At 43.6% G+C, this 15,230-nt stretch overlaps 1 protein-coding gene across 1 annotated transcript in view; it reads right to left on the bottom strand.

Annotated features, from left to right (window-relative positions):
- Positions 1–2,088: 2,088 nt before the first annotated feature.
- Positions 2,089–15,230, bottom strand: part of LOC128832987 (uncharacterized protein K02A2.6-like) — a 28,571-nt gene continuing 15,429 nt past the window's right edge. The window contains exons 2-5 of the mRNA XM_054020773.1: positions 13,146–13,611; positions 3,033–3,108; positions 2,514–2,620; positions 2,089–2,296 (exon numbers count right to left, since the gene is read on the bottom strand). Coding sequence (XP_053876748.1) covers positions 2,257–2,296; positions 2,514–2,620; positions 3,033–3,108; positions 13,146–13,165 — 243 coding nt within the window. The 5' untranslated portion in view covers positions 13,166–13,611 and the 3' untranslated portion in view covers positions 2,089–2,256. The remainder of the gene's footprint in view (positions 2,297–2,513; positions 2,621–3,032; positions 3,109–13,145; positions 13,612–15,230) is intronic.

The raw sequence follows: 15,230 nt of genomic DNA, 5'->3' as shown, positions 1-15,230 counted from the left end.
AGATGCAATTAGAGTTTCCAATGAAGCAAACCATGAAATTTAGATTATACTGTATTTCCCAATTTCATTACCTGGATTACTATTACAGTACTCATTCCACATCAAACATAGCATTGTATTTGCTGTTTCACACGGTGTTTAACTGACTGAATGAAAATGTGCTTTGCTCATGCTATGTATGAAAGCTTCGTAGCATTTACCTTCACTTTCATTTTTGTTGCTCTGCCTGAGAGAATGACAGTGGAAACTACTGATGAGATGGCTTGTACCTGTTGACAGTCAACCAAGTTATTAATGCATTAATCATTAATATCTGGCACATAATGAAGTTAATATAGACAGACATGCAAGGGATCCTTAGTGTTACAAATAAGATATGTAAGAGAGTCATGTAAAAACAAAAAGATTTGTAATCAATGTGCTTTGTCTTACTTAATGTAAAAACTGACTAAGTTGTTTGCATACTTGTGTTTAATTCATAGCCACTGAACTGTATAACAAAACTAATGTGGCCCTCAATTCGTCAAGGATTGTATGTCAGATACAAATACATTTCAGTACATGTTTGGCAGCAGTAAATACACTGAAATGTTGCAATTTCAGGTTTATATTGATATTTCAAGGGTATTTGGACTTAAATATGTTGTACCACATATTCATGTGATTGTTTACTTATTGATACAATTTATACTTTCATGTACCATCACAGTAAGTGGCCTACCTTTCCACCTGCTTTCTTGATCACACAGCTCAAATATGCATCAATAACCTACAACACATGATGAAAGAAAGGGAACAATTTAAATAATATTTGATTAATCAATCCTGTTACCATACATGTTTAGTGGTACTTAAATGTACCTCATCACTTATCCAGCTTCTTGGTTTCAGGCAATGAAATGAAGAGCCACACAATTTGATTTTTCTCACTTTGGCCTCCAGGCTCTGTGTGTTTGCCAGTCATTACAAATTTGATTAGGGGGAAAAAAAAAAAAAGGGAACACATATTACATGCATGGTAATACAGTTTTCTTTTTCCCTGTTTTACTACTGTGAATGCCGCCACTTTGTACATGAAAACCTTTAACATACTTCATAAATGGAACTATGTTAAAAACCTGTTTAAGAAAGGTGTGGTAACCAATTACCTTTCAGAAACCATTGGTTAGGTTTTCCATCCTCCATAAGCATGTCATCAACATCGTCATCATCATCACTTGTATCATTGCTTGAAACATCTTGCCCTATATAGTCCTCTTCTTCCATTGCTGTGACCTCTATGTTTTTCACTGTGCTGTTATGAGATACAGTGCCATCCATTTTTCCAATCTCTTCTGAGGGTGTTTTTTGTTCAGTGTCACCAATAGCAATTTCAATTCCGATGTTTTCCTCTGATCTGCTTTCAGCAGATAATGTTGGTTGCTCTTTAAATGGTTTTAAGTGTGCGATACTGTACATGGTTCCTAATAGTTTCCCTGAGATGGTTTGCAATTTAACTCTCTTAGGGTACGTCTATACTTACCTCCGGGTCCGGCGGTAAGCAATCGATCTTCTGGAATCGATCCCGGAAGTGCTCGCCATCGACACCGGTACTCCTGCTCCACGAGAGGAGTACGCGGAGTCGACGGGGGAGCCTGCCTGCCACATGTGCCACGTAAGTTCGAACTAAGGTACTTTGACTTCAGCTACGTTATTTACGTAGCTGAAGTTGCGTATCTGAGTTCGAAGTGGGGGGTTAGTGTGGACCAGCCCTTACCCTCAAGGGTCTTAATTTTGTATGGTCCCCGATAGCTAGATTGCAGCGGTCCTCCTTTTCTTGTTCTCTTTTTCGCATTCAGTAACATAACAGTCCCCAACAACAAATGTTACTTCCCCATATTTAGAAGTCTTTTTTTAGCAGAATGTCTTTGTTGTTTTTCTTGTGCTTTAGAAATGTTACAAAAAGCCAGTGCAATGTCAGCATCATGTCTAGATTTCATATTTATGCTGTACTTTTTGCAGAAGTCTTCCCTGAATTTATTCATATCTGGGATCTTTGTAAACAAATGGAGAAGGGGTATTTGTAAAATGAAGACACACAGAATACCATATGTACATGAAAAGCTGCTGGTACTAACATACACTTACTGTGTAACTCTTTAAGACTTTTTCTGGAAACACCAGGTCATCGCAAAACATTAGTCAAAAAGGTGAAATTTTTGTTGTTGTGTGTACTTTAGTTTGCAAAGAAAACAAAATGGGCTCAAGGAATTCATCCTAATTACTCCCGGTGTCATCAACCATCTTCCGCAATGCTCTGTAACAAATGATGATTGATTCGCTTGTGGGGGAAAAAAAGCACATGTACAGTCTTGACTGAAACAAATTATACATAATCAAAAAGACGTAATACATTGAAAGTATTTTTGATTATGTAACACATTGATTTTGAAGACTTTGTAGTGAGTTGCATCTTCTGGCATAGTAGACTCTACTTGCCATTAGTACTGTAATATTCCCACCCATTCACTTACCTTTTGATGGATTCATTAGCATTTTCAGCCAAGCCATTAGTTTGTGGGTGATACAGGCTGGTGAAGCTACGTTCTATTCCCAATCTTTTGCAAACATACAGGTTAAACTGAAAGAAAATAAGTTACACCATAAACTTACATACAGACTTGTCTTAAAGAATGTTCCTTCGCCTATTTGCCATTACTTTTATGTGTAATTAGCAACAGGAATAGCCCATCTTTTAATATTACTATTGGAAACAAGTTGTTGTGGGGTTTTTTGGTAGATATGAAGACACCCAAAAAAATATTATAGCAACCCTGACGGTGACCAACAGCAGTTTATCAAAAAAAGTATGGTGATTGTTCTCAAACAGTTGTCAACAACAATGTGCCTTTAATAATAAAAAAAAAAAAAAATCATAAGGGCGATGAAACTTATGCTCACTATCAGCTATCTGTGACCTGATAGTGAGATTGAATACATAGTAAAAATAACATGGGAAGAAAAAAAAACAAAAAACAAAAAACAGTCATTACCTTATTATTGAATTCAGGACCGAGATCTGTCAGTATCCGCTGTGGGCATCCACATCGAACAACCATTTTGTACATGCTAAAAGAAGAACAAGAGTACTTGTGGCACCTTAGAGACTAACAAATTTATTAGAGCATAAGCTTTCGTGGACTACAGCCCACTTCTTCGGATGCATATAGAATGGAACATATAATGAGGAGATATATATACACACACATACAGAGAGCATAAACAGGTGGGAGTTGTCTTACCAACTCTGAGAGGCCAATTAATTAAGAGAAAAAAAACTTTTGAAGTGATAATCAAGCTAGCCGAGTACAGACAGTGTGATAAGAAGTGTGAGAGTACTTACAAGGGGAGATAGAGTCAACGTTTGTAATGGCTCAGCCATTCCCAGTCCTTATTCAAACCGGAGTTGATTGTGTCTAGTTTGCATATCAATTCTAGCTCTGCAGTCTCTCTTTGGAGTCTGTTTTTGAAGTTTTTCTGTTGTAATATAGCCACCCGCAGGTCTGTCACTGAATGACCAGACAGGTTAAAGTGTTCTCCCACTGGTTTTTGAGTATTTTGATTCCTGATGTCAGATTTGTGTCCATTAATTCTTTTGCGTAGAGACTGTCCGGTTTGGCCAATGTACATGGCAGAGGGGCATTGCTGGCACATGATGGCATATATCACATTGGTAGATGTGCAGGTGAACGAGCCCCTGATGGTATGGCTGATGTGATTAGGTCCTATGATGATGTCACTTGAATAGATATGTGGACAGAGTTGGCATCGGGGTTTGTTACAAGGATAGGTTCCTGGGTTAGTGGTTTTGTTCAGTGATGTGTGGTTGCTGGTGAGTATTTGCTTTAGGTTGGGGGGTTGTCTGTAAGCGAGGACAGGTCTGTCTCCCAAGATCTGTGAGAGTAAAGGATCATCTTTCAGGATAGGTTGTAGATCTCTGATGATGCGCTGGAGAGGTTTTAGTTGGGGGCTGAAGGGGACAGCTAGTGGTGTTCTGTTATTTTCTTTGTTGGGCCTGTCTTGTAGGAGGTGACTTCTGGGTACTCGTCTGGCTCTGTCAATCTGTTTTTTCACTTCAGCAGGTGGGTATTGTAGTTTTAAGAATGCTTGATAGAGATCTTGTAGGTGCTTGTCTCTATCCGAGGGATTGGAGCAAATGCGGTTATATCTTAGAGCTTGGCTGTAGACAATGGATCGTGTGGTGTGTCCTGGATGGAAGCTGGAGGCATGTAGGTAAGTGTAGCGGTCAGTAGGTTTCCGGTATAGGGTGGTATTGATGTGACCATCGCTTATTAGCACAGTAGTGTCCAGGAAATGGACCGCTTGTGTGGATTGATCTAGGCTGAGGTTGATGGTGGGATGGAAATTATTGAAATCATGGTGAAATTCCTCAAGGGCTTCTTTTCCCTGGGTCCAGATGATGAAGATGTCATCAATGTAGCGCAAGTAGAGTAGGGGCGTTAGGGGACGAGAGCTAAGGAAGCGTTGTTCTAAGTCAGCCATAAAAATGTTGGCATATTGTGGGGCCATGCGGGTACCCATAGCAGTGCCGCTGACTTGAAGGTATATATTGTCCCCAAATGTGAAATAGTTGTGGGTGAGGACAAAATCACAAAGTTCAGCCACCAGGTTAGCTGTGACATTATCAGGGATACTGTTCCTGATAGCTTGTAGTCCATCTTTGTGTGGAATATTGGTGTAGAGGGCTTCTACGTCCATAGTGGCCAGGATGGTGTTTTCTGGAAGATCACCGATGGATTGTAGTTTCCTCAGGAAGTCAGTGGTGTCTCGAAGATAGCTGGGAGTGCTGGTAGCGTAGGGTCTTAGGACAGAGTCTACATAACCAGACAAGCCTGATGTTAGGGTGCCAATGCCTGAGATGATGGGGCGTCCAGGATATCCAGGTTTATGGATCTTGGGTAGCAAATAGAATACCCCTGGTCGGGGTTCTAGGCATGTGTCTGTACGGATTTGTTCCTGTGCTTTGTCAGGGAGTTTTTTTAGCAGATGGTGTAGTTTCTTTAGGTAATCCTCAGTGGGATCAGAGGATAATGGCCTGTAGAATGTGGTGTTAGAGAGCTGTCTAGCAGCCTCCTGGTCATATTCCAATTTATTCATGATGACGACAGCACCTCCTTTGTCAGCCTTTTTGATTATGATGTCAGGGTTGTTTCTGAGGCTGTAGATGGCGTTGTGTTCAGCATGGCTGAGGTTATGTGGCAAGTGATGTTGCTTTTCCACAATTTCAGCCTTTGCACGTCAACGGAAGCAATCTATGTAGAAATCCAGTCTGTTGTTTCGACCGTCCGGAGGAGTCCATGCAGAATCCTTTTTTTTGTAGTGCTGGTAGGGAGGATTCTGTGGGTTAGTATGCTGTTCAGAGGTATGTTGGAAATATTCTTTGAGTCGGAGACGTCGAAAGTAGGATTCTAGGTCACCGCAGAACTGTATCATATTCATGGGTCTGGAGGGACAAAAGGAGAGGCCCCGAGATAGCCCAGCAGAAGAGTCTGTCCTAAGAGTATATATGGAAAGATTAACAATATTGCTGGGTGGGTTAAGGGAACTACTGTTGTGGCTGCTTGTGGCATGTAGCAGTTTAGATAGTTTAGTGTCCTTTTTCCTTTGTAGAGAGGCAAAGTTTGTCTTGTAAATGGCTTGTCTAGTTTTTGTAAAGTCTATCCATGAGGAAGTTTGTGTGGAAGGTTGGTTTCTTATGAGAGTATCCAGTTCCGAGAGCTCATTCTTAATCTTTCCCTGTTTGCTGTATAGGATGCTGATCAGGTGGTTTCGCAGTTTCTTTGAGAGTGTGTGACACAGTCTCTCAGCATAGTCTGTGTGATATGTAGATTGTAATGGATTTTTTACCTTTAGTCCTTTTGGTATGATGTCCATCTGCTTGCATTTGGAAAGGAAGATGATGTCTGTCGGTATCTGTACGAGTTTTTTCATGAGGTTGATGGATTTCCATTCCATACGGCTAAATGCAGTGCCTTGCATAATGACAAGTTTCAGAGTAACAGCCGTGTTAGTCTGTATCCGCAAAAAGAAGAACAGGAGTACTTGTGGCACCTTAGAGACTAACAAATTTATTAGAGCATAAGCTTTCGTGGACTACAGCCCACTTCTTCGGATGCATATAGAATGGAACATATAATGAGGAGATATATATACACACATACAGAGAGCATAAACAGGTGGGAGTTGTCTTACCAACTCTGAGAGGCTGTACTCGGCTAGCTTGATTATCACTTCAAAAGTTTTTTTTCTCTTAATTAATTGGCCTCTCAGAGTTGGTAAGACAACTCCCACCTGTTTATGCTCTCTGTATGTGTGTATATATATCTCCTCATTATATGTTCCATTCTATATGCATCCGAAGAAGTGGGCTGTAGTCCACGAAAGCTTATGCTCTAATAAATTTGTTAGTCTCTAAGGTGCCACAAGTACTCCTGTTCTTCTTTTTGCGGATACAGACTAACACGGCTGTTACTCTGAAATTTGTACATGCTGTTTGCTACCTCATATGCTGTTTGCCACCTCATATCTATTTTGAAGTGGAAAGGCTTCCACCCATCTTGAAAGATAATCTATGGCTGTCAGTATATACCAGTATCCATTCTTTGTCGCTGATAATGGTCCTATTAAATCCATTCCCACCAGTTCCCAGATCTGAGTGACCTATATGTAAGGTTACAGTCATACTTCACATTTTTCTTACTAAATGTTCTTAATAAACCCATATGTCATAAGTAGAGTACACAATGTAATATGGTTACAACAGCCACACAATCAGAATGTAAAGCCCACTTTTAAAAACAGAAGAAAAAGAAAAAAAACAAACACTGGATAACATACTTGAGAAATAAAGCGAAGTCATAGGGTTTTTTGGTAACATTTAGAATTTATACTAATTTCTCATGTAACTGCCAATATGTTTGTTGCACGACCTGCATAGATAGCAAAGGAGATTTTCTGGAAAATTTGAATAAAACTAGTGATCCCAATCCCGGTCCCATTGAAGATAAGGTTAACACTCCAAATAATCCCAGGGTTGGACATCAGGACCATCATTTACAGGCTGAAGTTTCCAGTTTAATGTGTCAGTATTATATGAAAAAAAAAGGGTTCCTTGCCTTCCAAAGAAAAGTTGAGAGCAAATTGATGCAGGTTCAGTCTGCCTGCTTTATTCATTCCTTCAGGATGTTACACTAATAAAATAATACCAACAGGATCTTATAAGAGGGATAAGGCAAAATGCCACGTTTATTGCAAATACAGACAGTTGTTACATTCGTTCGTTCACACAAACACTCACACAGGTTCTGCATTAATCAGTTATAGCTACCAGCCTGGAAGTTGCTCGTGACAGAATTACTGGCCAGGTCAGGGCCGGCTCCAGGCAGCAGCCGAGCAAGCTGGTGCTTGGGCGGCAGATTGAACGAGGCGGCATTCTGCCCAATCCTAGGGCAGCACAGTCGCTTTTTGTTGTTGTTGTTCTGCTCCGGCCGCCCCATAGGGGGTGGTGGCACGGAGGTAGGGAGCACCCTGCAGCAAGCCCGGCAGGACAGTCCTCATCCTTCCCTCCCTGCCGACCGGAGCGGAGCCCTTCCAGCAGGCGGCGCGGCGGGAGGGACAGCGTGGCAGCGTCCCGCTGCAGCCCTGGCCACCCCCTTCTCTCTCTCTCTCCCGCCTGCTCCCTTCCACCACCCCCCACCCCGGCTAGCCGGTCCCCCTGCACCCGCGCTCCGGCGCACAGATCACTGGTTTTTTTTTTTTTTTTTTGCTTGGGGTGGCCAAAAAGCCAGAGCCGGCCCTGGGCCAGGTATCCTGTCCACAAGAGTGGAGCCAAGTCTGTGTCAGATGCTCACCTGATGCTCCTGGAGGGTGGTAGCAGAACCAGAGACTCAAAGTTCTTAGTCTTTAGAGTTCATTTTTATAGGAATTTATTCCTATGTCAGTCTATGGGAATTGCTTCATCCTGCTGTTGCTGAATTAATCAGCAGGTGACACATTCCTGATGGCTCCGTGCTGTCAGATGTTGGTTTTTCTCATCCTTTGAGATGGTGAGGTGGATTCCAGTTTGCCCTCCGGGGGTCATCTGGTTGTTCCCACTTGACGCCTTCTTCGGCTGATGGATACTGCATTCCTAGGCTAGCACCTCCCTGATCATTCATGTAAACCAAGCATTCATTCACATACCTTCCTTCTTTTAATCACATTTATTTAACTGTCTCCACCACTTTTGGGGTGTTACTAATTTATTTGAGACTCCCTGCCCTTTGATTACAGAGGGAGGGGTTTGTTTTTCTGTGCTGCCTCTAAGAGCAGTTGCCATTACAATATATCGTTTTGAGTGGAGAGTTAATTAACGACTTACCAAGTTTGTTTGCAAAGTTATCAATTACCAAGCATGCTTAGAGAACAGTCAATTGACTGTTTGCAAGTTTTACATAGCAATAAAGTATCTTTCTGAGAACAGATGCAATCAATGGCTTACAAGTTTTACACAGACAGTAGCTTGTAAGTTAACAATAAATCCAAGAGATCTTTTACTTGGTAATGCTATGAGATTTTAAATTATGGGGGAGCAATTATGGGGAATCAGTTTCATTTCTAATATAAACTTTCTTTAATATCCCTACAAGGATATGTGTTACTCCTTATATATGCCAAAACATTTGCAATTTTGTCCTCAAAAGATTTCCCTGAAAATTGTTCACAACAGAAAACCGTTACTTAAGTGGAAACAGGCAGTATCAATCCATATAAGACTCAAAGTTCAGTTAGAAGGTATGAGATGCAGGGCCGGCTCCAGGCACCTGCCGAGCAAGCTGGTGCTTGGGGCGGCAGATTGAACGAGGCGGCATTCTGCCCAATCCTAGGGCGGCACGGCTGCTTTTTGTTGTTGTTGTTGTTCTGCTCCTGCCGCCCCGTAGGGGGCGGTGGCACGGAGGACGGGAGCGCCCTGCAGCAAGCCCGGCAGGGCAGTCCTCATCCTTCCCTCCCTGCCGACCGGAGCGGAGCCCTCCCAGCAGGCGGCAGGTGGCGCGGCGGGAGGGGCCACGTGGCAGCGTCCCGCTGTAGCCCTGGCCGCCCCCTTCTCTCTCTTTCCCACCTGCTCTCCCCCCCCACTCCCCCGCTAGCCTCAAAGTAGAAGACTCAAAGTTCAGTTAGAAGGTATGAGATGTACATTGAAGACATATAAGCGGGGTAAACCAAAATCAACAATGCATCATTCATAAGCCAGTCACAAGACAGACATAAATTGCAGCTATGTGCATAATTCTGAAGTATTTGTGGCTTACATAATATGGCTGTATTTGATCAATGCAGATCAAATGTTATTTGACATAATGAGATCACCTACAAGATTGCAACCAAGTATAATCATAGTATGCAACCATAGGTTTCAGAGTAGCAGCCGTGTTAGTCTGTATCCGCAAAAAGAACAGGAGTACTTGTGGCACCTTAGAGACTAACAAATTTATTAGAGCATAAACTTTCGTGGACTACAGCCCACTTCTTCGGATGCATATAGAGTGGAATAAATATTGAGGAGATATATATGCACACATACAGAGAGCATGAACAGGTGGGAGTTGTCTTACTAACTCTGAGAGGCCAATTAAGTAAGAGAAAAAAAAAAACTTTTGAAGTGATAATCAAGATAGCCCAGTACATCAAACTGTCTGTACTGGGCTATCACTTCAAAAGTTTTTTATTTTTTCCTGGCTCTTTGAGCTGTGGTCAAGTGAAAAATTCTCTAAGTAAGTTATATCTGTTCTTCTCTAAGTTTCTCTAAGTTATTTTGGTCCAGGCTACACAATAAGAACTGATCATTCCTGGTTATGGGCAGTATTCCTTCAAGGGAGCTCCTAATGCAATTAGGTAGTTTCAGTATTTTGGATGTCAGTAGAGGATTTATTACTAGAATTGGTCTGATAATTACTGAACTGTGTATGTGTAGGCATGGGTTAATTACCATCTGCAGCAGAGATTTCCCTGCTTTCCTGATCCCAGAGTTCAATGTGGTTCTTGCCTTGGAATCTCTGTTCTCCATTCTGTATGCTAATGGAGGTGCCTCCCTTTCCCATCTTTGAAGCAAATGAGGCTAGGGAGTTTCCTTAATCATATCACCCTTGTCTGGATGGGCTTAGGTGTGTCTCCCACTGCCTTTTCATTGCTTTTTGTAAGTCTTTCTTCTGATCAGTTTTGGCTCAAGCAGCGGCTGCGGGAGGGGGCCTTTATGCGTCAGACTGGAGAGCTCCTTGACACTGTGGGGTGGGGCGGGGCAGAGTGGCAAGAATGACCGGCCAGACATGGATTCATAGATTCAAGGACTGGAAGGGACCTCGAGAGGTAATCGAGTCCAGTCCCCTGCCCTTATGACAGGACCAAATATTGTCTAGACCATCCCTGATAGACATTTATCTGACCTACTCTTAAATATCTCCAGAGATGGAGATTCCACAACCTCCCTAGGCAATTTATTCCAGTGTTTAACCATCCTGACAGTTAGGAACTTTTTCCTAAAGTCCAACCTAAACCTCCCTTGCAGCAGTTTAAGCCCATTGCTTCTTGTTCTATCCTTAGAGGCTAAGGTGAACAAGTTTTCTCCCTCCTGCTTATGACACCTTTTTAGATACCTGAAAACTGCTATCATGTCCCCTCTCAGTCTTCTCTTTTCCAAACTAAACAAACCCAATTCTTTCAGCCTTCCTTCATAGGTCATGTTCTCTAGACCTTTAATCATTCTTGTTGCCCTTCTCTGGACCCTCTCCAATTTCTCCACATCTTTCTTGAAATGCAGTGTCCAGAACTGGACACAATACTCCAGCTGAGGCCTAACCAGTGCAGGGTAGAGCAGAAGAATGACTTCTCGTGTCTTGCTCACAACACACCTGTTAGGTCCAAGGAAAATGGAGTATAGAACAGGTTGTTTGGCCAGCTTAACCAAAGTTAGGCTAACTGTAGTTGCTGGGCCATTCCTGTCTCTCTGTGAAACATGAGGACATGCTTGCTTGGGCTTCAAAGAATGAGATAAAGGGGGGGCCGCATTCTTGTACCAAATGTACTAGGAACGGTTTGTTTGGACATATGGAGACTTGCAGTCTCCACTCCCTGTTTCTGTTCTTCATCTGTACTCAACTCCCTCCTTTCTCCTAGTTTCTGGTGCATGACAACAAAGCTCATAAGAAGTTGCTGAGGCATCACGAATTGTTTGTAGTGTCAAAGAAGATAGATATGCATGAATATTAGAAGCTTTCTAACTAATAAAGGGGGGTTGGGTTGTTTTAACTATGACGCGACGGAACTGTCTCTATAACCTTACTAGTTATTGTAATCGGGGCTGGTTCTCTCTGGAGACGGGCCGCTCTCTATTGTTGTGTGCACTCTTCAATAAAGAGCTTGTGTTTGGACCTTGCTGGTGTTGCCTGTCTCTCTGAGGTCAGACAACGAACCGTGCCGTCTGGGTTCGAGTCCCCGACACACCTGTTAATACATCCCAGAATCATTTTTGCTTTTTTTGCAACAGCATCACACTGTTGACTCATATTTAGCTTGTGGTCCACTATAACCCCTAGATCCCTTTCTGCCATACTCCTTTCTAGACAGTGTCTTCCCATTCTGTATGTGTGAAACTGATTTTTCCTTCCTAAGTGGAGCACTTTGCATTTGTTTTTGTTAAACTTCATCCTGTTGGGGGGGACCCTGGACCTCCAAGACCCCAATAGTGGTGGGGGCCCCAGAGCCAGCTCCACAGCTGCAAAGTGCCTCCACATTTTGTCACAATATTTATAGTAAAAGTCAGGGACAGGTAATGGCCTTCCATGAATTTTTCTTTATTGCCTGTGACCTGTCCCTGACTTTTACTATAAATATCTGTGACAAAATTAATTATCTGGATAATGGGAAGGATTGCACCCTCAGCAATTTTGCAGATGACACTAAGCTAGGAGGAGAGGTAGATACGCTGGAGGGTAGGGATAGGGTCCAGAGTGACCTAGACAAATTGGAGGATTGGGCCAAAAGAAATCTGATGAGGATGAATAAGGACAAGTGCAGAGTGCTTAGGACAGAAGAACCCCAAGTACTGCTACAGGCTGGGGACCGACTGACTATGCGGCAGTTCTGCAGAAAAGGACCTGGGGATTACAGTGGACGAGAAGATAGATATGAGTCAGTAGTGTGCCCTCGTTGCCAAGAAGACCAAGGGCATATTGGGCTGTATTAGTAGGAGCATTGCCAGCAGATCGAGGAAAGTGATTATTCCCCTCTATTTGGCACTGGTGAGTATAGGCGCGTTCAGGGGAAGAGGCGGAGGCGGAAGTGAGCTGGGGCGGAGAGCTGCCAGTAGGTGCAGAGCTCCAGCCCCAGAACACCCACGGAGTCAGCGCCTATGCTGGTGAGGCCACACCTGGAGTATTGCCTCCAGTTTTGGACCCCTCACTACAGGAAGGATGTGGACAAATTGGAGAGAGTTAGTTCAGCGGAGGGCAATGAAAGTGAATAGAGTGCTGGGGTACATGACTTCTGAGGAGAGACTGAGGGAACGGGGCTTATTTAGTCTGCAGAAGAGGAGAGAAGAGTGAGGGGGGATTTGATAGCAGCCCTCAACTACCTGAAGGGGGGTTCCAAAGAGGATGGAGCTCGGCTGTTCTCAGTGGTGGCAGATGACAGAACAAGGAGCAATGATCTCAAGTTGCAGTGGGGGAGGTTTAGGTTGGATATTAGGAAAAACAATTTCACTAGGAAGGTGGTGAAGCACTGGAATGGGTTACCTAGGGAGGTGGTGGAATCTCCACCCTTAGAGGTTTTTAAGGCCCAGCTTGACAAAGCCCTGGCTGGGATGATTTAGTTGTTGTTGGTTCTGCTTTGAGCAGGGGGTTGGACTAGATGACCTCCTGATGTCTCTTCCAACCCTAAACTTCTATGATTCTATGAAAACTTAGCCTTACTCAGAAATATTGCTATGGAAACTTAAGTTGTAAGGGACAACAGTCTGAAACCCAGTAACACTACTTTGTTATTCTGTGACTGCAGAGGTGTTAACAGGGCATTGAACATGAAATGATCATTAACAATATGTTCTGACTACTTACATTAAAGAAATCCATTCCATCTTGGTTTAGTAGAAAGACCTCTGATTGACCAATAAGAATCTGGTGTTGCAGGTCCCCATAGTGTAATCTATATTTGCTTCTCCGTTGTCAGTGCAGCTTTTATTTTGGTGAGTTTTGCACACAGATGCAGGAATGTGGACTTGCGCATCCAAACGTTCTGCAGCCACCGCTCATCAGCCCAAACCTTCATTGTTGCAGAAGATTTTTGCCCTTGGGAAGGATGTAAGATGACACAATATAATACACTTACTGAATATTTGTGAGTCAACTTCTACACACAAGCAATGACATGTGAACATGGGACACTAAGGGCTGGATTCACCGGCAAAATAAATGCAGCAAAAGGCAATCCCTCATTGGTGGATCAAATGCAAAGGAATTGTTGAAAACAGGACAGGAAATCAGTCATACTGGAAGTCACACGATCCAACAAAATAAACTTGTGCTATAAAAAGAAAAAGAAAAAAAGGTAGAATTAAAAACTACAAATCAAAGTAAAAAACCATAGCAAGTGCTATAATAGAAACACAGATGGAATTGCTAAAACCAATAACTACTTAATTTTTTTTTTATGAGCATTAGCTATTAAAATAAAAAAAACAGCACAATGACATGCATTGCACAATGATAATACAGATAAATGGTTCAGAGTAATAAAAATAACATTTTTAATGGAGCAAACTATAATAAAAATGGATTACAAGGAAGAGAGCACAATTCAGGGAATCACTGCAGCAGATAAGACAAATTTGACTTATAACGATAGGAGACTCTTAAGTACTCAAAATGTGTGACGCAGAGTTTGAGAGAATGTAGGTAAAATATTTCACTGCATCAAGTCTCCTGTGGCAGTAAAGTAGCACCAGGGGCAGCAGGTTTGTATATTTTTTAGTGGCATCCAGAACGAGGCCAAGGGAGTTTTGCTGTGGAAGTGTGGGGTAAGGTGCTGCTAGAGAGGCCTTAATCAGCTCCTGCCACTCCAGCCCCACTCAGGGGATTGGACTGGGGCTGGGTAGATAGCCTGATGCTTGCCTGGTAACTGACCACACCTGCCAGCCTCCTTAGCAGGAGCTATAGGGTTGAGAGGAAGTAAGAACAAGGGGAGTAGAAACCAGCAGGGGAAGGTCAGGCTCACAGGGAGTCTCCTAGTCTGTTGCTGGCCAGGCCTGTGGCAGGCCAAGCTATTGTAAAAAGCCTGTATATAGTTGGAAACTGGTGGTGGGGATTAGATCACAAATAAAGAACATGGGCGTTACACCAGCCTGAAGTGTCTCTGAGAAGAGGGGGGAGAAGAGCTGAACTGAAGGGGCATGGTGTGTGCCCTGTTATAGAGGGGGTTTGGGGTGCAGGCTATAGGAGGGAGTTTGGGTGAGGGGAGTGGGCTCTGACCTGGGGCCGGGGATTGGGGTGCGGGAGGGGGTGTGGACGTGTGGGCTCTGGGAGGGAGTTTAGCACCTCAGCTCGTTATATAAGAGAAAGGAGCTGCAGTGACTTCATATAGACTTATAAACTGATAGAATGTGTGAGGCAGAGTTTGAGGGAGGGAGTGTATGTACAATATTTCACAGCATTAAGTCTCCTGGCTGTAGCAGTAAAGTAGCACCTCAGAACTTATATAAGACAGAGAGGCGCTGCGGTGTCTAAGCATTGACAGTCTAGGAATTGGGATGCCTGTGCCTTTAAGAACCCAGCCCCAGGAAAACTTGCCCTCTGCTCTGAGTCTGACATGCAGCGTCCTGTGAGGAGAAATAAAAAAGCCTCTGCGCCCCCCTCCCCCCCCCCCATTTGCAAGCACAGTAGGTGTCATCCTACCAGGGGCGGCTCCAGGCACCAGTGCACCAAGCGTGCCGGTCGCCGTGAGGGTGGCAGTCAGGCTGCCTTTGGCGGCATGCCTGCGGGAGGTCCGCCGGTCCCGCAGCTTCAGCGGCAATTTGGCGGCGGGTACGCCGAAGGCACAGGACGGCGGACCTCCCACAGACATGCCGATGAAGGCTGCCTCACTGCCGTGCTTGGGGCGGCAAAATACAGAGAGCGATCCCTGCATCCTATGGGGTAATTTACCCC

Source organism: Malaclemys terrapin, chromosome 2 (assembly GCF_027887155.1).
Source record: "Malaclemys terrapin pileata isolate rMalTer1 chromosome 2, rMalTer1.hap1, whole genome shotgun sequence".
Taxonomy (NCBI): domain Eukaryota; kingdom Metazoa; phylum Chordata; order Testudines; family Emydidae; genus Malaclemys; species Malaclemys terrapin.
Note: the sequence above shows the minus strand (reverse complement) of the source record. Positions and strands in the feature narration are given on the sequence as shown.